Source organism: Ovis aries, chromosome 22 (genome assembly GCF_016772045.2).
Source record: "Ovis aries strain OAR_USU_Benz2616 breed Rambouillet chromosome 22, ARS-UI_Ramb_v3.0, whole genome shotgun sequence".
Classification (NCBI taxonomy): domain Eukaryota; kingdom Metazoa; phylum Chordata; class Mammalia; order Artiodactyla; family Bovidae; genus Ovis; species Ovis aries.
The window spans coordinates 15,914,789-15,939,492 of NC_056075.1; the positions used below are offsets into that span (position 1 = coordinate 15,914,789).

A 24,704-nucleotide genomic window follows, 5' to 3' on the forward strand; every position below is an offset into this window, starting at 1 on the left:
TCATTTCTTATCTCAGTAGAATGGCAGTTAACATTTTACTATTGATAATGATTTTTATGTACATTTTGCTACATACTTTTTAAAGAATCAGAGTAGAAAATATGTTCTCATTTTTAATGCTATTTTTAGCTGTGTACATGTATATATATTTTTTCAAATCAATATCTGTACTTATTGGTATGGTTGTATACATTGACCTCACTTTTCCCACTGAATATACCTATTATAAATATATATATACACACACACATATATATATATATATATATGCAGTTGGATTTCTTTTGCTATATTCTGTTCAAGACTTTACTGATTATGGTATGAGATTTTTGGTTTACAACTTTTCTTCCTCAACATTTTTTCATTGGATTTCTGTTTTAAAAATCATGCTGGCATGATATAATTAGGTGAGAAATGTTTCATAGTGTGGGTATATATTTATTGTTTTCCTCACTTCTACCTTTGGCCACTTAGTTGTGTCTTTGAAATGCTTAGTTACTTTTGGTTAAATACCAATTTTTACAAATGAAAAAATGCAGAGTTCAGATGTTATTTATTTTCTTCCAGAAAGGGTCTATCCCTCTCCTCCTTGGCAGATGGAATGATGTAACCTCTCCCATTTTGAGTATTTTGAGTAAAATTTGAACACTGACAGAGACTAATATTAACTTTAGGAGTCAGCTTTCCTCTTTGAGGTACTCCAAACTTTGGAATATTGAGACAAATTTTTGTCTTAGCAGATTTCTCATGCTCTCTAACACAGAATATCTGTATATGTTCAGACTTTCTAGTTGTGTGCTGAAAACTTCTCTTATCTACTTGAAGCCAAGACATAGTATTATTAAAATTATAAAATGATATAACTAAAATTTATATTTTATTGAGGAAAGAAAGCAATGAGATTCTTAAGGTACAAGTACTAGTGCCAATCCTTGGAGAAGACAGAATTGATGATTTTACTAGATTGTGAGACTTGTCTCAGTGATTGCAGTTTTGATACAAGGGTTAGAACTTCAAGTCTACTACTTTTTTTAACCAAAGGACATACTGAGAGAAGACTTTTCTTTTGTGACGTTGGGGTCTAAGGTAATAATTGATCAAGCTTGTTTCTCTTCTTATTTCTACGTATGTGGGAAACACTGTACTAGAATGGAGTGGCCCATCTCTCACATCCACTGTATTAGGAAATGACCATTATATTGTCATACGTCTATTACCAAATACTGGGGATGACCATCCCCTTCTGCATAGTCCTCCCAGTGTAGAAACATAAATAGTGAGTTTCATTCTTGTTTAGTCACTAAGTCACATCCAGTTCTTTGTGACCCCATGGCCTGCAGCACAGCAAGCTCTGCCATCCCTCACTCCTTACGGTTTCCTTAACTTCATGCCCATTAAGTCGGTGATGCTGTCTAACCATCTCATCCTCTGCTGCCCTCTTCTGCTTCTGCCTTCAATCTTTCCCAGCATCAAGGTCTTTTCCAATAAGATTATTAGGAGGCTGATTCTGTTACACCTTTTTACCAATCATGTAAGTGATTAGTTTTATCCAAGGCTGGAGCCACTGGGCTAACTGGGAGAATGCTCTAAGATAGGAGTGTTACAGTATTTATGTCATACTTCAAAGTGTAAGTATTTCAGAATTTGAAGCTTTGAAGTGTTTGATGCCTTTTGTATCCTTTTGTACACTTCTGCTGTTGTAGCATGGAAGCAGTCAAGGACATATTAAACAAACAACAATAGCTATATCCCTGTCTTTTTGGAAGCAGAAATTTAGATTGTATATAATTCCCATGTGTCACAAAGTGTCTTCCTTGATTATTTTGCATTTTTTGTTTACATGTAAATTTTTTTTTAATTTTTATTTTTACTTTATTTTACTTTACAATACTGTATTGGTTTTGCCATACATTGACATGAATCTACCACGGGTGTACATGCGATCCCAAACATGAACCCCCTCCCACCTCCCTCCCCACAACATCCCTCTGGGTCATCCCCATGCACCAGCCCCAAGCATGCTGTATCCTGCATCGGACATAGACTGGTGATTTGATTCTTACATGATAGTATACATGTTTCAATGACATTCTCCCAAATCATCCGACCCTCTCTCTCTCCTTCTGAGTCCAAAAGTCCGCTATACACATCTGTGTCTTTTTTGCTGTCTTGCATACAGGGTCGTCATTGCCATCTTTCTAAATTCCATATATATGTGTTAGTATTTTGCATTTAAAATACTTAGGTCATTGTTTGTACTAAGACCATATTTGCACATAGGTTGATATTTGTTAGTATGTAAGACTGTCTAAAAGAACATTTTGCAATGCTGTAAGATTGATGTGTGGGATTGTTTTGTTTGTTTGTTTATCTAAAGAAGGTTTCCCAGTACAGAGTCTGAAAGATTTACCCTTATAAACTTCATAATTTTAGTGCTTACATTTAGATGATGGTTCATGCAGGTAATTTTTACTTATGACAAAGAGTAATGATTATGCTTCTTTTATTTCTCTATGAAATATGCATTTGTTTGAGCAGAGCAGCATTTGCTGAAAGTATTGCCTTTTGTACCTTTTTTGTTATCTTAAATGTTTTATTTATTTCTTATATAAACACAAACAAGGGAATAATAAAGAGTTGTATACCTTTTATATGATAACCTTAGGGGATGGAAGATTTCCCCAAGTTTGCATTAATTATTTTTTAAACATAGAACATTAAAAACATGTTCATATGTATGTTATACGTGAATTTGTATATTTACCTGCTTTTGCAGTGTTGAGAGATAATCAATAAACAATCTATAATAGGAATAGAAAAGAGTTTTATTTGAGCCAAACTGAGGATTATAGCCCAAAAGACAACCTCTCAGGTAACTCTGAGGAACTGCTCTGGAAAGGTATGGTTTATCCACACAGTTGTATACCTTGTCAGAGCAAAGAATACAAGGAAGCCAGAGATACATTCTTATAAGGTTTCAAGAAAACATTATCAACATATGCACAGCGAGTTGGTATGGCCTTGGCACCTGAGAAAGGAGTCTTCTCGTTGCAAGAGTTTCAACATTGGTGTCCCAGAAAGGAGGCATTTAATCTTTATTTTTAATATGGACATTCTTTATTTCTGTTTGATTCACATTTTCTTAATAATTAGTGTGTATGTTTGATAGGCCACAAACAGGATGTTCTAGTTAGCATAAAATTTAAGTTAAATTCAAGTTTATAAGCTAGAACGACTTCTCCATACCTCAGTATGTAAAAATTTCTTCCACAATATTCATTTATCAATCTATCCATCTACTTTTCTACACTTCTCTATTTCAGTATGTGTAGCTCAAAATAGCAATTTTTGTATACAGAACAATAATAGCAATTATACTGAAGAGTTATCATTGATAGAATAATATTATCTAGTGTACAGCCTATATTAAAAATTTCCTAATTTTTCTGGAATAAACTTTATGGCTTTTTTTCTTTGAAAATCAGTGTCCAGCCTGGAAACAAGATTATAATTTGAATATCTTTTCCTTGGTCTCCCTGTTCTCTCCTGTTACTAGTTTTGTTTGCCCTCTTTGTTTTCTTTTAGTACATTTTAACTCTGTGAAGGGAGAAGGCGATGGCACACCACTCCAGTACTCTTGCCTGGAAAATCCCATGGACGGAGGAGCCTGGCAGGCTGCAGTCCATGGGGTCGCTGAGAGTCGGGCACGACTGAGCGACTTCACTTTCACTTTTCACTTTCTTGCATTGGAGAAGGAAATGGCAACCCACTCCAGTGTTCTTGCCTGGAGAATCCCAGGGATGGGGGAGCCTGGTGGGCTGCCGTCTATGGGGTCACACAGAGTTGGACACGATTGAAGCGACTTAGCAGCAGCAGCAGCAGCAACTCTGTGAAGAGTACAATTTAATAGTCCTGTGAAATATACCTCAGGCTGGTTTTGTGTGATTGTTTTCTGGACATAGATTCCAGTTACGATTTCAACTATATGGGTGCTTTGTATTTCCCACTGAAATTCACTGGGGAGGTGAAGGTACATATATGAGTTATCCCATTATTGATTATGCAGTGTTGGTCACATGATAAAGTGGTATCTGCCAGATTACTCCATGACACAGGTCCTTTTTTCACATTTAATTGATAAAAGATTACCTGGTACTTTATAGATTTGTATCTTTCTTCTCAATCATTTACTCAACAGTTTTCGTGTTAATAGATGAAACTTGCTTAAACTAATGATCATAAGCTGAATTGCTGTGAAATGATTTTGTGAATTTTACAGTCCTTTCTGTGTTTCAAATCTAGGATTAATCTATGATGAAGTCTGCCCTATATTTTAAAATAAAGACAAACAATCTGCATGTCAATGGTAACCAATAATATTTGTTACTGTACTTACATTGTTATTATAGAAGGGGTTATTTTGTATTAGATCAAATGCCTGTTTGCAAAAACCATACAAACAGATAATTTGAGATATTTCAAGCACAATAGAGACTTCCATATTAAACCATAATCCACATATGAGATGAGTAAAAATTGAAATGATAAAGCAGCTGGTGGGGGCAGATACCATGTCCTACTGCGGTGATTAGCAGAATGGATTCATAAGTTCTAGGACCCATGTACTGAGTATTTCAGATGCTGCCAGTGTTCATTTTGGCAGCATCACCACCACTAGTCTTAAACTTATCCTTATTACTTGTTCTGTCTGACTCAAAATGCCACTGACCTTCTTTGAACCAAAATTAATCATCTATTGATCCTAAGATTGGACTAAGTGATTTTCAGCAGTTCTAGCTCTGTGACTTCTTCATAGTTTAGTTTATCTTCATCTGTTCTTTCCAGGGCACAGATATATTAACATCACTGACTTCTGTGCTATATGATGACAAAGAATTCCCCAACCCAGAGGTATTTGACCCTGGCCACTTCCTGGATGAGAATGGCAACTTTAGGAAGAGTGACTATTTCATGGCTTTCTCAGCAGGTAACACACATTTATTTTTTTCATTGCTTCAGGTGGACAAGTTTCCCTTGTGGCTCAGTGGGTAAATAATCCACCTACAATGAGGGAGACCAGGGTTCAATCCCTGGTTTGGGAAGATCCCCTGGAGAAGGGAAAGACTACCTACTCCAGTATTCTGGCCTAGAGAATTCCATGGACAGCACATGGGTTGCGAAGAGTCAGACACTACTGAGTGACTTTCACTTTCAGTGGACAAGGTGCCTTTGGGCATCCTTTGGAACTTCCATAGTGCACACTCTGGGCTTGGTCAAAATGCTCTTTTTCCATAATGAGACACTTTCCCTCCCTATGAGACATCCTCATTTTTGGAGTGGATTATTGGAGCTTTGGAGAGGTGACCCAGTTCTTTCTAATTCAGAAATAAAATTTAAGCTACATTCTGAAAATACAAGAGAAGTGCATCTTAGACAAAAGTAACTCTGTGTTATAAAGCTTTAAAACTTCAAGGTCGATGTAGATTTGATATACTTCCAGCAGAGAATAGAGGTTGTATAGAATGGAAAGAAAGACATTGGACCATCACCAGAAACAAAATACAACCAATATATGAGTATTTCTGGGAAAAAAAATTGATGGAACCTTGAAAATGTCAAAATGGAGTTATAATACACTTAATGAAGTATGCGGTATAGTGCTGATAACTCAATAAATATCTGCTGAGAGAAGGATACCTGTTAAGATTAGATGTTAGATGGATAGCATGAGTGTCTACCCTTTGTCCATCTGTCTATCTAACCATTTGCCTTCCATCCATCCATTCAAACATTCAACAAAAAGTTACTGCATAGTCTGTTTCTGGCAGCCAGAAACACAGTGTTCAAGGAGTATGTACTCTCTATGTTTGTTATTTTCAGGAAAACGGGTTTGTGTGGGAGAGGGCCTGGCCCGCATGGAGCTGTTTTTATTCCTGACCACAATTTTACAGAAATTTACCTTGAAATCTCTGGTTGACCCAAAGGACATCGACACCACCCCAGCTGTTACTGGAATAGCTAATGTGCCACCTCCTTACCAGGTCTGCTTCATTCCTGTATGAAGAATGCTAGATTATACAGTTTTCTCAGTGGTATTGTCTTTAACTCCCTTTCATGGGAGCATTGTTCACCAGTGTCATGTTAATCTTTCCTGAGAACACATCTCTGACCTCTTCTCATTCCCTGTGCAATTTCACTACAGAAATATATCTGCTATTCTCCCTATCCTGTAACATTTGTATTGCCCATCACATATGCTGATACATATCTAATATTAAGTAGTAGTGTGTACTTAGTTCCATGTACTCAGTATAAAGTAATGCACGATGATTAGTGTGTGCCAATGAGACCTATTTCTCCAGTACATGTTTCTAATAAAAAAGCAGAATCTGATGAGCCACTTCTCAGTCTTTCCTTCTTTTGTGCATAGTGCAAGTAAGAAAGGAAAAAAAGGCAAAGATGTCATGCTGGGCATTATAGTGATATACACAGAGGAGGACAGAGGGAATGAGAGCAGAAAATCTCCCTTGAATGCTTGTAATGTACTTATTTGAGATTTGGTTTAAATCCTGTAAGGAATATTGAGATCAGTGATAGTGAACAATTAAAAGTCAGACACAGAAAACTACAATTAAAAATCAGAACAGAAATCAATGAGATTGTGTATAAGAAATCACCTATAGCCAATCTCTCTCCAAAACGAGAGAGAACATAAATTTCACCAGTTGTAATTAAAAGAGGGACCATCTCTTTGATGCCATGGGTTTTGAAAGCATAATGGAGTATTATGAACAGCAGAAATAGAGAATGCTAAAATTTGTATGTAACCAAAAAGACCCTTGAAGAGCCAAAGCAATCCTGAGAAAGAAGAACAAAGCCAGAGGCATTATACTTTCTGATCTCAAACTATACAATGAAGCTATTGGACTGGCAAAAAATGTTGTGAAAATATTTATACTACCCAAAGCAATCTATGTATTTAATGTAATCCCTATCAAAATACCCTTGAAATTTTCCACAGCACTGTAACAATTTTAAGCTTCATGTAGAACAACAAAAGACCATGAATTGCCAAAGCACTCTTGAGAAAAAAGAATGAAGCTCCCAGATTTCAAACTATACTACAAGGCTACAGTAATCAAAATAGCATGGTATGGCATAAGCACAGACAGAGCAATGGAAAAGAACAGAGAGCTCAGAAATAAACTCAGGCACATGTGGTCAATTAACCTATGACAAAGGAGGCAAGTATATACAATAGTGAAAAGACAGTATCTTCCATAAGTGGTACTGGGAAAACGTGGCACTACATGTAAATAATGAAATTAGAACATTTACTTACACCATACACAAAAGAAACTTTAAAATTGATGAGAGACCTAAATGTAAGACCAGAAACAATGAAACCCAAAGAAGAAAACATAGAACACTCTTTGACATAAATTATAGCAATATTCTTTTTTTGGATTGGTCTCATAAGGCAAAAGAAATAAAAGCAAAAATGAACAAATGAACTGAATTAAACATAAAAACTTCATACAACAAAAGATGTCATCAGAAAAAAGACAACCTTCAGAGTTAGAGAAAATATTTACAAATAATATGACCAATAGGGGTTAATATCCAAAATACATAAACAACTCATACAACTCAATATCAAACAAGCAATTCTTTTAAAATGGTAGAAGATATGAATAGACTTTTTAAAGAAATGTCTTTCTGCAATACTGATGGCTACCAGGCACATGAAAAGATGTTCGACATTGCTAATCATCAGTTCCGTTCAGTTCAGTGCAGTCACTCAGTCATGTCCGACTCTTTGTGACCTCATGAATCACAGCATGCCAGGCCTCCCTGTCCATCACCAACTCCCGGAGTCTACCCAAACCCATGTCCATTGAGTCGGTGATGCCATCCAGCCTTCTCATCCTCTGTTGTCCCCTTCTCCTCTTGCCCCCAATCCCTCCCAGCATCAGGGTCTTTTCCAATAAGTCAACTCTTCGCATGAGGTGGCCAGCGTATTGGAGTTTCAGCTTTGGCATCAGTCCTTCCAATGAACACCCAGGACTGATCTCCTTTAGGATGGACTGGTTGGATCTCCTTGCAGTCCAAGGAACTCTCAAGAGTCTTCTCCAACACCACTGTTCAAAAGCATCAATTCTTCGGCACTCAGCTTTCTTCACAGTCCAACTCTCACATCCATACAAGACCACTGGAAAAACCATAACCTTGACTAGATGGACCTTTGTTGGCAAAGTAATGTCTCTGCTTTTGAATATGCTGTGTAGGCTGGTTCTAACTTTCCTTCCAAGGAGTGCCTTTTAATTTCATGGCTGCAATCACTATCTGCAGTTATTTTGGAGCCCCCCCCCCCCAAATAGTCTGACACTGTTTCCCCTGTTTCCCCATCTATTTGCCATGAAGTGATGGGACCAGATGCTATGATCTTCGTTTTCTGAATGTTGAGCTTTAAGCCAACTTTTTCACTCTCCTCCTCCACTTTCATCAAGAGGCTTTTAGTTCCTCTTCACTTTCTTCCATAAGGATGGTGTCATCTGCATATCTGAGGTTATTGATATTTCTCCCAGCAATCTTGATTCCAGCTTGTGCTTCTTCCAGCCCAGTGTTTCTCATGATGTACTCTGCATAGAAGTTAAATAAGCAGGGTGACAATATACAATCTTGAGGTACTCCTTTTCCCATTTGGAACCAGTCTTTTGTTCCATGTCCAGTTCTAACTGTTTCTTCCTGACCTGCTAATCATCAGAAAAATGCAAATCAGAATGACAATGAGAAATCACCTCACACCTGTCAAAATGGCTATCATCAAAAAGACTACAAAGAACAAGTGTTGGAGAGAGGAAGAGAAAAGAGAGAACTCTTGTACACTATTGGTGGGAACACAAAGTGGTGCAGGCACTATGGAAAACAGTAAGGAGTGTGCTTAAAAACTAATAATAGAACTACCATATGATCCAGCAATTCCACCCCTGGGTATATAGCCAAGGAAAATGAAAACAGTAATTCAAAGAGATACATGCAGCCCAGTGTTCATAGAAGCACTACTTATAAGTCAAGTCATAGAAGCAACCCAGGATCCATTAACAGACAGAAAAGAAGATGTAGTATAAACATACAATGGACTATTACTCAGGCATAGAAAGAATGAAATTCTGCCAATTGCAGGATGGTGAATGTTCCTAAAGAATAGTATGCTTACTGAAATAAGTTAGAGAAAGAAAAATACTATATGATAGCACTTATATGTGAAATCAAAAAGAATTATACAAATTTAGATTTGAGATTTCAAGGTAAAGTCATGTACTTTTACTTATATAGTTGGTTTTATATGTCTTTGGTTGTTTAAAAGGTTTAAATTTTATTATTGTTAATTATGAATTCCCAGAATGGAGATCTGGTTGAAATCATGAAGTGTTTATTTGGGATTTGTTTGGACTGCTGCTCAGGACACACAGATCCAAAAAACACTTAAACTGTATTCTTCCAGACTACAAAATGTGAAACTTTATAAAGGCAAAAATGGAAAATTGTTTCAAGAATTAGGATTGGATATTTTGTAATAATTGTTAAGGGAAAGTAACCTTTAAAAATTGTACAAAAACTTAAGAATTTTAAAGAGTAAGTATTTTGAGACTAGAAAAATAATCTTGGATTGCCTGGCACACCCAGTGGAATCACAAGAGTCCCTGAAGGAGGAGGTCAAGGGGATCAAAGAGCTTTGAAGATGCTGTGCTCCTGACCTTGACAAAGGAGGAGGTGGTCATGAGCCAAGGAATGCAGGTAGCCTCTAGAAACTGGAAAAGATAAGGAAATGGATTCTCCTGAGAGCCTCCAGGAGGAATGCAGCCCTGTCAACACCTTAATTTTCAGACTTGTGACCTCTAGAATTGTAATATAATAAATTAGTGTTATTTTGAGCCAGAAAAAAATATGAGGATTGGAGACGGCAAGATGTAAAGATTCTTGTTAAGCGAGGATTGGTTGTGTTTGAAATGATTGAATAGTTGTGAAGCAGGCAGTTTTGAAACTACAAACTTGCAGTTAACAGCTACTAGTCTATATCATTTTGAAAATGGCTAGTGGAGTACTTGAGTTTGACACAGTTCAGAATTGAAATAGTCAGTGATGCAGGAACATGTCTGAAATTACATCCACAATGATTTCCCACAGTTACTCCATGTTTATTTCCTTAAATATGTCATCATTTTGAAGGCAAAAGAAGAGGGCAGAAGAGGGTGAGATGTTTAGATAGCATTACCAACTTAATGGACATGAACTTGAGCAAACTCCTAGAGATAATGGAGGACAGGGAGTCCCGGTGTGCTATAGTTCATGGAGTTGAAAAGAGTCAGACATGACTTAGCGACTGAACAACCACAACTGTAATGTTGGGTTTCTGTGGTAGCTCAGTGGTAAAGAATCCACCTGCCAATGCAGGAGAGGCGGGTTCGATCCCTGGGTCAGGAAGATCCCTTGGAAGAGGAAATGGCAACCCACTTTAGTATTCTTACCTGGAGAATCCCATGGACACAAAAGCCTGGCAGGCTACAGTCCATGGAGTTCCAAGAGTTGGACACGACTTAGTGACTAAACCACCACCACCAGTGGCTTGCAAACAGTAAGTAAATTGCGCTCAACTAAAAAATAATAAATATTTTTATGGGCAAACTGTTAACATAAGTCACATTACTTCTATAAACTTTGATATTTCTCTTGCTTTTTAACTGTCACTGTCATAAATAGAGAAGCAATGTGCTTTTTGAGTAGAGGAACACAGCTTTTTGTATGACAGAATCAAAATAATAAAGTGTCTAAAGTGTGAGTGTTGCTTCCCTTCTTTGTTTCACAACAATTTGCTATGATTTGGGGCTGAAGGTAATTGGTAAATGAAATGGTTGGTGATAAAAAATTTCCTTGCAAAAGATGTGCACTATATAAGCTGTGTGTTTTGTTCAGACAGCCGTGAAAATAGAACTTTTCTGAAGAATCACATTGTGCTTGGCATTAAGGAAATAGCTCTGCATGCATCAGTGAAAGAAGTCATTAGTTAGAGTCCAGCTGGCAGCAGCAGCATTCACTGGGATTCTGGAGGAAGCTGCCATCTGCACCTTGTGGATGGTGCAGGGTGCAAAATGTTGCTCTTCTGTGGGATGCAGCATTCCTGGCACTGCCTCCATGATGCTTCCTTTCTTTCTGTGTTAGCGACACCAGTGGATCTCAAACTAGGCTGGGCATTAGAATTATTTGAACTTATTTTTTAAAATACAGAATTGTAGTATATTTAGTATTTTGTAATGGCCTATAATGAAACAGAATTTGAAAAAATAATATATGTCATATATATATAATTGAATCAATTTGCAGTACTCTTGAGACTAGTTGTTGTAGTTTTACAACACAGTATTATAAATCAACCATACTTCAAAATATAATCATAGTATTCATCATGCATGCATGCATGCTAGGTCAGTTCAGGCATATCCAACTGTTTGCAACCCTGTGGACTAGGGAATCAGAATTCTCATGGAAAGAATTCTATATGTAACTCTGAAGCAGTCAGCCGGCTATTCGTTTAACGGTGGGCTTTGATGATTGATATATTGCTCAAGAATCAAAAGTTGAACAAGAAGAGTTTCAAATATGAATCCTCTGTCTAGTCACTGTCGGGATTGGAAATTAATTGCTATTCCTTGACCTCAGTTTCCTTATTTATAAGTGGGGCAAATAAATCTGCTGAAGGTGCTGATATGAGGATTAATTGTAATCTCTGTACCAGTTACTTGGGCCTTTGCCTGGCATTGCAGTTCATTCATTAGTGGAAGCTGGAGCAATCACCATCATATTTATGTATTAAATTCAGGAACATTTTATGCTGTATGTAGCAGAATCAAAGCATAATTGTAGGATGATATTACATTTTGCATCGGGCACATTATAAAATCACATATAGACTTCTTTGGCTATTACAAGCATCTCCATTCCCAGCTCTCAAAAATCTGTGGCCCTGTATTCACTGTGTATTTTAGCATGAAACCCATGGTGGTCTTGCATGGATATGAAGCCCTGCAGGAAGCACTGATTGATCTGGGAGAGGAGTTTTCTGGAAGATACATTTTCCCAGTGAATGACAAAACTAGAAAAGGACATGGTAGGTGTGCATGTGCGCATGCTCTGCGTTGGCAATAGAGGTGAAACTGAAAGTCGCTCGGTCGTGTCCAACTCTTTGTGACCCCATGGACTGCAGAGTTCATGGAATTCTTTAGGCCAGAATATCGGAGTGGGTAGCCTTTCCCTTCTCCAGGGGGTCTTCCCAACCCAGGGATCGAACCCAGGTCTTCTGCATTGCAGGTGGATACTTTACCAGCTGAGCCACAAGGGAAGCCCAAGAATACTGGAGTGGGTAACCTATCACTTCTCCAGTGGATCTTCCCAACCCAGGGATTGAACCCTGGTCTCCCACATTGCAGGTGGATTCTTTACCAACTGAGCTATCAGGGAAGCTCCAGGCAATAGGGGTTGGGAGGATGGAAAAGAGGAATTTGAGGAGCATTCCATCAGAGTTTGATCCACCAGAAAGGCTGCCCACTGTCAGGTCACTCCTCTTTCCCTGCTAGTTTCTGTTTCTTTTCCTGGTGTAGGAATCATTTTCAGCAATGGGAAGAATTGGAAAGAGACCCAGTACTTCTCCCTCATGATCCTGCAGAATTTTGGGATGGGGAAGAGGAACATTGAGAACCGTGTTCAAGAGGAAGCGTGCTGCCTTGTGGAGGAGTTGAGAAAAACCAATGGTGGGTGATGCTGTATTCTGTAACTATGACCTTACACTGCTCTCTTCTCCAGTGACGCCCTTGGAAACATTTCAGGAGTGGCCACATCTTTCCTATGGATCATGATTGCAGCCCTTCTTTGGAAGGGAGGGGTGTGAAGAAGAGGAAGCCAAGGGAGCTTTTGTGTAGCCATGCTGATTGTCGTACACTCATGGTTGTGCACACAGTGTGGGTTTAGAGGTAATATACTTATACTTTCTCCTGAACTTTGTTTTCACCATCAGAAATCACAAAGAATAGTTTTAAATCATTTCCTGAAAAACTCAGAGAACAATATTTTTCATTGCATAAATATGGGTTGTCTATTTCAGAGCCTTTCAATAGGGAATACTTGTTAACTTGACAGGGTGGGAATGACCTCCACATACTCTTATGGAGCATGAACAAATGTCATGTCATATATTTATATGTTCAGCCTCACAGAAATGGCTGAGAGTATGTGCAGGGCCCAAAGCTACACTTCTGACTGATAGAATTGTTCTAGCCACACTTGCTAGAAAATATCAGCATTTCTTATTGAAAGGTTGCTACTGCAAACTGTGTGTTAGGCCAGGATTCATGACCTCCAGAGGAGAACTTTGACCTGGGGTCAGACAAGGCTTGACTACTTGGAGCTTTTGAATAGCAGAGTTTTAGAGATAGGGAAAGTATAATAGAGATAGGGAAAGTATAATAGAGATAGGGAAAGCTTCTGACATAGACATCAGAAGGGGACAGAAAGAGTGCCCCCTTGCAAGTTTTTAGCAAGGTGTTTTATGCGGGAGGAGAAGGAGACGACAGAGATTGAGATGGTTGGATGGCATCACTGACTCAATGGACGTGAGTTTTAGTGAACTGCAGGAGTTGGTGATGGACAGGGAGGCCTTGAGTGCTGCAGTCCATGGGGTGACAAAGGGATGGACATGATTGAGCAACTGAACTGAACTGAGCTGAACTGAACTGACTTTATGCCTGTTAGAAAGCTATTAATCAGATAAGAGAGACACCTCAAGGCTGAGGGAGTTTCACCAGACCCCTCTTCCACAGTATGCATTTTTGACATAGGATGGCACGATGTGTGTCATCATCCCTCAGCCATAAAACAATTGACAGGAATACTAGCTTGTTGAGCCATTATCAGCCCAAGGTTTGAGAAAAGAAAAAAAATTAGTCTTAGGCAGAACCATTTTGAAGAAAGGCAGATTCCAAAACATAGTTTCTCTAACATAGCTTAAGAAAATCATTTCCATAAGAAAAAAGCATCAGTTAGCTCAAGGCAGAACCAGGTGTGCCAACACAGAATTAGAAGAAGCCTCTTTTAATTTTGTGTCAGTCAGTCAGTCAGTCAGTTCAGTCACTCAGTCGTGTCCGACTCTGCAACCCCATGAACTGCAGCACGTCAGGCCTCCCTGTCCAACTCCCGGAGTTTACTCAGACTCACGTCCATTGGGTTGGTGATGTCATCCAACCATCTCATCTTCCACTGTCCCCTTCTATTCCTGCCTTCAATCTTTCCCAGCATCAGGATCTTTTCAAATGACTCAGTTCTTCGCATCAGGCAGCCAAAGTATTGGGGTTTCAGCTTCAGCATCAGTCCTTTCAATGAACATTCAGGACTGATTTCCTTTAGGATGGACTGGTTGGATCTGCTTGCAGTCCAAGGGACTCTCAAGGGTCTTCTCCAACACCACAGTTCAAAAGCATCAATTCTTTGGGGCTCAGCTTTCTTTATAGTCCAACTCTCATATCTATACATGACTATTGGAAAAACCATAAATTTGACTAGGTGGACTTTTGTCCACCTAAAAAGCAATGTCTCTGCTTTTTAATATGCTGTCTAGGTTGGTCATAAGTTTTCTTCCAAGGAAAAAGCATCTTTTAATTTCATGGCTGCAATCACCATCTACAGTGATTTTGAAGCCCCCCCCCCCCCCCCCCACACACAAAAGTCTGTCACTGTTTCCACATCTATTTGCCATGAAGTGATGGGACCAGATACCATGATCTTAGTTTTCTGGATGTTGTGTAGAGAGGGGAAAAACGTTCACCATTTGTAATTTATTTCTTCCTGCCACTTGGGGTCCTCTGGTCTTCCTACCTGTTGCGAAAGTGAAAGTCACTCAGTCATGTCCAATTCTTGGCTATCCCATGGACTATGCAGTCCATGGCATTCTCCAGCCCAGAATACTGAAGTGGGTAGCCTTTCCCTTCTCCAGGGGATCTTCTCAACCTAGGGATTGAACCCAGGTCTCCCACATTGCAGGTGGATTCTTTACCACTGAGCCACAAGGGAAGCCCAAGAATACTGGAGTGGGTAGCCTGTCCCTTCTCCAGAGGATCTTCCCAACCCAGGAATTGAACTGGGGTCTCCTGCATTGCAAGTGGATTCTTTACCAACTGAGCTTTGAGGGAAGTTACCCTCTCATTTCCTGTTTTCAGTACTCACTGCATTGATTTATATGTTTTGAATAAATATTTGCTATGTCATAATTCTCCAAAAATATCATTATAAAATGTTTTATTTAACTAGATTTCAACATTACCAACACCTGCTTACCTGTCTTCTCTAAATCCAATTTGATTCTCTTTTCAACTTGCAAACATTGCCCCATATTTACTGAATTTTGGTAACAAATATGTGGGAAGTATTATTTACTTCCCACACCAGATGTAATAACCTGTAAAGTGTTTGTCACATTGAGTCTAATTTTAAGCTTATATTACGAATTCCACTATTTGAAAATTCTTTATTCTGTATTAAGTGAAACAAAAGACACCAGATCAGATTTTACCTGTGACTCACATATAGATAAAGAAATATCCATGGCTTTTCCAAGTTACCTCTGCCAGTCTAGCTAAAATAAATGTTGTTTTAAGACTTAGAGCCCTGGGATATCTAAAGGAGCCTGGCATAGAAGCTACAAGCTACATGTTTCTTTAATCTATGTCCTACAATTTCTTCCCAACACCTTTCAAAAATTTATAGTAAAAAACACCTGAGATCTGCCATCTTAACAAGTTATTAAGTGAATACTACAGTACTGAATATTGCTAACTATAATCATACTGCTATACAGCTGGTCTCTAGAACTTTTCATCTTTTCATGCAATAAGAAAAGAAAAAGAAATAGTTATAGAGATTTGGAAGGAAGAAATAAAGCTATTTTTGTTTGACAATAATGTGATTATGTAAGTAGAAAATCTCGAAGAATTAAAAAACATCTAAGAAGCAATTTTAGCATGGTTTCAGTACTTGTTAGAGAACAGGCAATAATCAATTGCTTTCCTATTATGCTAGAAATGGACATGGACTTGGGCAAACTCTGGGAGATGGTGAGGGACAGGGAGCCTTGGTGTGCTGCAGTCCATGGGGTCACAAAGAGTCGGACACGACTGAGCAACTGAACAACAACAGCAATCACATTTCAGGTGTACAAAAATGGGAGTCAGGGGGCCATTGAGAATCTGGCCAAAGAACTGTCTCTGCACCATTTAGAACTTGAAGTTTCTTTTACCTGTATCAGACCCAGGGAGAGGATCAGCCCTATTCAGAGACCCAGCGAGAGGATCAGCCCTATTCAGAGACCCAGGGAGAGGATCAGCCCTATTCAGAGCAACACCTGCCAGTTGCACTCAGTCTCAAGGTTTCCACTTTCAACTCTGCAACCATTTTGGACCCCAGTTGATCCATGCTTAATGGGAACCCTTACTTGCCAGGTCCAATTATACTTCTTAACAGACAACTTATGGAATTTTATAGGTTTTGCCTTCATAAGCCTCCCTCATTTTGTAGTCTGATGGAAGAACTGTTCAACTGCTTCTTGAATCTATGTCTCTCAGGCTGCAGTTCTAAGAAACCCCTCAGAAACATGTTTAATTTCAATCAGGTCTTTTCTCAAATTTTGATTAACACTGTGCATACTTCATTCCATTATATCTGACAGAAGCAGAAGATATTAAGAAGAGGTGGCAAGAATACATGGAAGAACTGTACAAAAAGACCTTCATGACCCAGATAATCGTGATGGTGTGATCACTCATCTAGAGCTAGACATCTTGGAATGTGAAGTCAAGTGGGCCTTAGAAAGCATCACTATGAACAAAGCTAGTGGAGGTGATGGAATACCAGTTGAGCTATTTCAAATCCTGAACGATGATGCTGTGAAAGTGCTGCACTCAATATGCCAGCAAGTTTGGAAAACTCAGCAGTGGCCACAGGGCTGGAAAAGGTCAGTTTTCATTCCAGTTCCAAAGAAAGGCAATGCCAAAGAATGCTCAAACTACCACACAATTGCACTCATCTCACATGCTAGTAAAGTAATGCTCAAAATTCTCCAAGCCAGGCTTCAGCAATACGTGAACCGTGAACTCCCTGATGTTCAAGCTGGTTTTAGAAAAGGCGGAGGAACCAGAGATCAAATTGCCAACATCCGCTGGATCATGGAAAAAGCAAGAGAGTTCCAGAAAAACATCTATTTCTGCTTTATTGACTATGCCAAAGCCTTTGACTGTGTGGATCACAATCAACTGTGGAATATTCTGAAAGAGATGGAAATACCAGACCACCTAACCTGCCTCTTGAGAAATCTATATGCATGTCAGGAAGCAACAGTTAGAACTGGACATAGAACAACAGACTGGTTCCAAATAGGAAAAGGAGTACATCAAGGCTGTATATTGTCACCCTGCTTATTTAACTTCTATGCAGAGTACATCATGAGAAATGCTGGACTGGAAGAAGCACAAGCTGTAATCAAGATTGCCGGGAGAAATATTAATAACCTCAGATATGCAGATGACACCACCCTTATGGCAGAAAGTGAAGAGGAGCTAAAAAGCCTCTTGATGAATGTGAAAGAAGAGAATGAAAAAGTTGGCTTAAAGCTCAACATTCAGAAAACAAAGATCATGGCATCTGGTCCCATCACTTCATGGGAAATAGATGGGGAAACAGTGGAAACAGTGTCAGACTTTATTTTTGGGGGGCTCCAAAATCACTGCAGATGGTGACTGCAGCCATGAAATTAAAAGACGCTTACTCCTTGGAAGAAAAGTTATGACCAACCTTGATAGTATATTCAAAAGCAGAGACATTACTTTGCTGACTAAGGTCCGCCTAGTCAAGGCTTTGGTTTTTCTTGTGGTCATGTATGGATGTGAGAGTTGGACTGTGAAGAAGGCTGAGCGCCGAAGAATTGATGCTTTTGAACTGTGGTGTTGGAGAAGACTCTTGAGGGTCCCTTGGACTGCAAGGAGATCCAACCAGTCCATTCTGAAGATCAACCCTGGGATTTCTTTTGGAAGGAATGATGCTAGAGCTGAAGCTCCAGTACTTTGGACACCTCATGAGAAGAGTTGACTCATTGGAAAAAACTCTGATGCTGGGAGGGATTGTGGGCAGGAGGAGAAGGGGATGACCCAGGATGAGATGGCTGGATGGCATCATGGACTCGATGGACGTGAGTCTGAGGGAACTCTGGGAGATGGTGATGGACAGGGAGGCCTGGTGTGCTGCGATTCATGCAGTCGCAAAGAGTTGGACACGACTGAGAGACTGAACTGAACTGAGCTGAAAGACAGACTTCAAAAGGCAACAGAAAGGTTGTGTCTCATGGCAACTGGGAGGTTTAAGCCATAATTTCTCAAGCCTTCCACCTAAATTCTTGAGATTGGCTCTTCCCTCAGTTACTTGAGCAAGTTTTACCTGTTTGGTGATGGAGAGGGGGAGAATCCCTAATTTTGGTTTATTTCCTTGAGAATCTGTGACCTTTTTTTCCTTGGAGTCCAGGGATATCTATTTATTGTGAAGCCTGTTACTTTGTGAACCATCAGTTGGGTACATATTCAGAGTAATATTTTAGGGGTTTCGTTTTGTTTTTCTGAAATTATTCCTGAGGCACTGTGGTATATATGAGAGAGCATCACAGTGGGCATCAGAAGATCTCAGTTTGAATCCTAGTCTTATTAATTATGAGCTATATGACATTGGACATTTCTGTTCACCCAGAATCTTCCTTTCTCTCATTTGAAAGATACAAAATTACAGTCTCTACCTTCCAATGTTTATTTTGGTTGGCTAGACATGGGATTTCAAGGTAAAAGTCATATACATTTAATTATATACTTATATCTTTGGTTATTCAAGATGTTTGAATTAGGTTAGTGTTAACCAAGAATTCCAAGAATGTAGATTTGGTTGAAATCAAGAGGTGTTTGTTTGGGGTTTGTTAGGACTGTTGCCAGGAGACAGAGATCCAAGAAGCACTTAAATTGTGTTGCTTCAGACTACAAAATGGGGAAATTTATAAAGGCAAAAAACCACAGGGATAGATAAATGTTTTGCTAGGAATTAGAACTGTAGATGACAAGATGTAAGAGTGCTTGTAAGCAAGAATTGGATGGGTTCAAAACAGTTACATTGTTGTGAAGGGGGTGGAAAACTTTGAAAATACAAAATTGCAGCAAGCACCTGCTAGCAGATATTGTTTTGAAATGGTTGATGGAGTCCTTGGTTTGCCACAGTTGGGAATTCAAGTTCTCAGTAATGCAAGAACATGTCTGAACACACCCGTGATGACTGTGCGGCTTCATTTTGGAGGCCTTGTTATAGCCACGTGTTCCGGGAAACAAACTCACTCAGAAGGACAATGCAGATAGTGGAGTGCAGTTTATTACACTGGTGGGCCCAAGGCAGAGTCTCCTCTTAGCCAAGGACCCTGACCAGCATTTGTGAAAATCTTTTATACCCCATGTGTATGCACCTGAACCCACCACCCCAATTTCCTTGAAATTTACATAAAACAAAGGAAGGGTAAATACAATCACAGTAACCCCATCATTCATGTGTTAGGTGTTCAAACAGTTAATAATCAATAAGCCTGCGGTTACATCCTGATAGATAGGGGAAGAATTTATGACCTGTCCGGAGGCAGGGGTGATTAGAGTATGTTTTCTCTTAGGTGATGAGTAACCTGGATGTGATCTTCAAAATTCCCCTGTCCAGAGGGGGCATTATCCTTCTATTGCAGTTTCCATAGGCACTAAGCACAGAGTTCAGAGTCCGTTGGAGAGGTGGCCGAGCATAATCAGCATGAACAGGCCTAAGATGGGGTCCAGCTCTGTCTGTTTCCTCCTTGAGCCTGAACCATAGTTACTGTATTTTGATTTTTAAATGATCTTAAATATATCACCATTAAGTATTTTATACATAGGCAAAAGTAATATGAGTATAGTACATTGAAATATTTTAAAATCTTTCATTTTCAAGGACAGAGTATCCTAGTGTTGGGTATAGTATTACAAGATAAGCATTCAAAAGCCAAAAAGGCATATTGGTTGTCCTCAGAGTCAAATATTCCCAACTGGTCACTGATTTGAATTCAGAGTTATGAGCCCTTTTTGGCATAAAATTATTTCTTCCCATAGTTCTCAATCCCAGCTGCACAGTGGGACTTCTCCCACTCACTAGACCCAATCCCAGCACAGGTAAACCAGCCTACCTGCAATTTCCAGAGTGATCATTGGACAGAGAGAAAACAAAGCTAAAGCACAGTTTATTTCTATCATTGGAGCAGTCTGCTCAGAATAGAGAGCAAAGTGAATATAAGTGCATGGTCTGTTTATATCAGAGAGGCACAGGTTGAATTAGCAGGGACTGTTATAAAAGCTTTAGGTTTCAGGCTCACAGTCATCTGAGTGAGAAGAGAAGGCGCCAGTGGATCTGGCTGTGGTCCTGGTGCTCTGCCTCTCCTGCCTGCTTCTCCTCTCACTCTGGAAACAGAGCTCTGGGAAAGGGAAGCTCCTGCCGGGCCCCACTCCTCTCCTGATTCTTGGAAACATCCTACAATTAGATGTTAAAAACATCAGCAAATCCTTAAACAGTGTAAGTAGGTTTTCTGCTTCTCCAGTGTCTTGCACACAGTAAATTAAGCCTGATTATAAAACTAATGGGGCCTCCCTGGCGGCTCAGTGAGAGCCACCCTCTCCTCCCTGGTGCCTGCCAAGTAGGAGATCCAGGTTTGATCCTGGGTTGGGAAGATCCCCTGGAGAAAGAAACAACAACCCATTCCAATATTCTTGCTGGGAAATCCTACATTTCACTAGAGGCACACTGTCAAAATAGGTCAGTGTGAAGCAAATTACTTCCTGTGAATTTGACACTTTTCTTGCCTTTCAGCTATGTCATTATTGTAAGTAGAGGAAAACAATAATATGTTTTGTGTGTGTTTAGCTCTTTGTATGGTAGAATCAAAGTAATAAAGTATTAAAAATTGAGAATATTGCTCCCTTCTTTGTTACACAGGCATTTGCTGTGATTTGGGGCTTATTAAAAGTTGAGAATGTTGCTTCCCTTCTTTGTTACACGGACATTTGCTGCTATTTGGGGCTGAAGATAAAAAATGAAATGTTTTGTGATTTGAGATTTTCTTCCAGAAGTCATATTCTATATAAGCCAGGTGTTTTGTTCAGATGATCAGGAAAACAGAACTTTTCTGAAAAAGGCCATTGTGCCTGATATAAGGAGTTGACTTGGGATCAGGATGAGCATGAGTGATTGAAGGAAAGAAGTCATCAGTCAGGATTTTGCAGCCAGATGCCATCTATACCCTGTGAATGCTGCAAGATGAAAGCTGTTGTTCTTCCATGAGATGCTATATGGCCAGGCACTGCCTCTATGATGTTGTCTGTCTGTATTAGTAATACCAGTGGATCTCAAACTAGGCTGGAAATTATCTGAATTTATATTTTAAAATTACAGATTTCTAGTATTCATCACAGGGCTACAGAATCAGAATTCTAATGACTGCTGTCATTAGCTGATTCTGAAGCAGTCAGTTGGGTTTTGGTCCAAAGGTGGGCCTTAATTATTGCTATGTTTCTCATCAAGGATCAGAATGTGAATAAGAAGAGTTTCAGATTTGAATCCTGTGTATATAGTAGCCCTGGGACACTGGACGTGAAATAAAATTCCCTGACCTCAGTTTCCTTGTTTATAAGTGGGGCAAATAAACCTGTTGAAAGTGCTGATATGAGGATTAATCATAATCTGTGTACCAGTTACTTGAGCTGTGGCCCAGCATCTCCATCCATCAGTGGGAAGTGTAACAATCTCTATCATATGTATGTATTAAATTCAGAAATATTTTAGGCTATATGGCAGAATAAAAACATAATAGTCAGATAATAATACATTCTACATCGGGCACAATGTATTATCAAATATTGAGTTCTTCGCTATTACATGCATTTCCATTCCCAGCTCTCAGAGGTCTACAGCCCTGTGTTCACTGTGTACTTTGGCATGAAGCCCATGGTGGTCTTACATGGATATGAAGCGGTGAAAGAAGCTCTGATTGATGTGGGAGAGGAATTTTCTGGAAGAGGCAGTTTCCGAGTGCTTGAAAGAACTACTAAAATTGATGGTAGGTGTGTATTTGCACATGGTCAGCATTGGTAATGGGTAGGGGAGGTCCATCTGTGAGCCTCCCAAGTGTCGGCTCACTCCTCCTTCCCTAGAACTTCCCTCCTAGTTTCTGCTTTCCTTCCTGGTAGGAATCATTTTCAGCATTGGAAGGAGATAGAAGGAGACCCAGCGCCTCACCCTCACAACCCTGCAGAATTTCGGGATGGGGAAGAGGAGCACTGAGGACCATGTTCAAGAGGAAGCCCACTGCCTGGTGGAGGAGTTGAGAAGACCCAACGGTGGTGTTATGCTCCAAGCCCGTATCTCCGAACCGACCGAGAGAGCAAGTCCACCACAGTATTGCAAACGCAAGAAGGGAGTTTGTTTATTCCTAGCGTGCTAGGGCCCAAGTCTCATCCCACACAAGGGAATCTGACAAGAGCCGCGAACAAAGGAGTATGGCGGCTTATATACAGGCAGTTCTTTGTCTCAGTTACAGGAGTAGCTGGCGTTACATGATTGGCCAGGCAGGATGAGCGCATATCCTGTCTCTTTCTGGTAAACATGACTCAGGTCCTAGAGACCGTCGTTTGGTCCCTAACATTCCCCCCTGTCCTTAGATCATATAAAGGAATCTTCCTCTCGGTCCTGAGACACAGTTTGATATTGTTGTCGAAGCACAAACAGCTGTACGGTATTTATGCGTTCCTTTACAAAGGCTACAAGTCTATTGATAATGCATGGGCCAAAGGTAAGCATTAGTAAAAGTACTAACAGGGGTCCTAGCAAGGTGGAGATTAAGGTAATCAGCCAAGGGGACTGTTGAAACCAAGATTCAAACCATCCCTGTTGAGCCTCACGTTCTCGTTTATGTTGGGCTAGTCCTTCTCTCACTTTGGCCATAGATTCTCTAACTATTCCTGTATGATCCGCATAGAAACAGCACTCTTCTCCTAGGGCAGCACAGAGTCCCCCTTGTTGCAGGAAGAGCAGATCTAATCCCCTCCTGTTTTGCAGAACTACTTCAGATAGAGAAATTAGAGATGATTTTAAATGACTAATAGATTGCTCTATACGGGTAATGTCTTCATCTATGGCCGCTCTCAGGGAGTTAAATCCTTGGCCTTGCAGGGACAGAGCTGTTATTCCGGTTCCAGCCCCGGCTATTCCAAGACCAAACATAGTTGCTATGGTTATGGCGGTAAGAGGTTCCCTCTTAACTTTATAAGTTCTTTTTGGAGGATTTAGAGTTAATTTTGGGGCCCAATAATCATATATTGCTTTCTCTGGTCGGTACAGAATCTTTGGCATGACAGCCACCATAACACAGAATTCTTCTTTGGGGTCAAAGATTGAGCTATGCAGGCATGGAGTTAGCCCCGTGTGTGAACAGACCCACAATCCCCTCATTTGAGGTATTAACCATTTAGCTACAGGCAAATCATCAGGCTCGACGACATGCACACAAAGTGGAGACTTTGCTGGTAACACCGTGCCCATGCATAAGCCCTTTCCCCATACCTCGTTCATCGTCAGACCCACCTTTCAGTCCCCCCAATGACACTGAGGAGGATCGGTGCTGTTGGCCAAGTCATAAGAGGCATTGAGGCCTACTGCTTCGTAATAAGGGGGAATTAAGTTGTAACATAACCAACAAGATTTAGTTGCCTCAGGATGGGTCTGATTCAGGGTGGCATAAGCTGCCCTAATCAGCTTCCATAGGGGATCGATTTCAGCGAGTGCTTCTGCTTCGGGACTCACTGCCAAAGATGTTGGCATGGAAGTCGTTAGGCGGGGGGTTACAGCCAGCTTTTCTACTTTGTTGGGCCCGATACTGTGTACAAGAATTGGCTCTAAGACCTGGCTCACTACTATAATCCCTTTCCCATCAACCCCAAACCCTCCTGATTCCCTCGTCTGTAGCCCCCAAGATAGGCCAGAGATCCAGGTCCCCTCTTTTTTGCTTTTTTCTGGATTGAACCTTATTCTGACTTGTGCATAATTGCAACTTTCACAGCTAAAAGTTGGATCTCCAAGGACCCTAGGGAGGGGCTTAGTGAATGAAAAATTAAGTAAATCTCGATTTCTTACTTCCCAGCGCTGAGGTCCATCATTAGAAGTAACACAATCCCAAGTTTTACAATAAGAGTCTTGTGCCCCCCCCCACACACACAGGTCTTCCAGTCATGCCTGGGTGCGCCTGGGCATGCCCAGAACCCTTGTTCTCTGAGATAACCCCTAGCCCAAGGCACATTTACCATCGGCTTAAGGTCAAAGTACAAGTCTGGCCACCATGTGTTTGGTGGATGTATTGTGGTAGTGGAGTTTAGCACCTCTGGTGTTAGTCCATTTTGCAGCTTCCAGGTGATTTTGACGGGTTGATGCGGGTTCACGCTGGCAACTCCGGAGCAGAGTAACTGGGTCATCCACAAGAGGGCCCAGCCGAGTTGTCCTGGTCCTGTTGGCGCCTTCGA

The 24,704-nt window shown here is 40.1% G+C and overlaps 1 protein-coding gene across 3 annotated transcripts in view; it reads left to right on the top strand.

The window, feature by feature from the left end:
* The window catches only part of LOC101106641 (cytochrome P450 2C19-like), a 46,194-nt gene extending 25,093 nt beyond the window's left edge, over positions 1 to 21,101 (top strand). For 2 of the 3 annotated variants that reach the window (XM_004020049.5, XM_027960329.3), the window contains 2 exons: positions 4,846 to 4,987; positions 5,881 to 6,393. In XM_004020049.5, the coding sequence (XP_004020098.2) occupies positions 4,846 to 4,987; positions 5,881 to 6,062 (324 nt within the window). In that variant the 3' untranslated portion in view covers positions 6,063 to 6,393. Of the gene's footprint in view, positions 1 to 4,845; positions 4,988 to 5,880; positions 6,394 to 12,659; positions 12,810 to 16,771 lie in introns of those variants that run through there. The other variant, XM_060405034.1, reaches the window with a different exon arrangement.
* Positions 21,102 to 24,704: the final 3,603 nt, after the last annotated feature.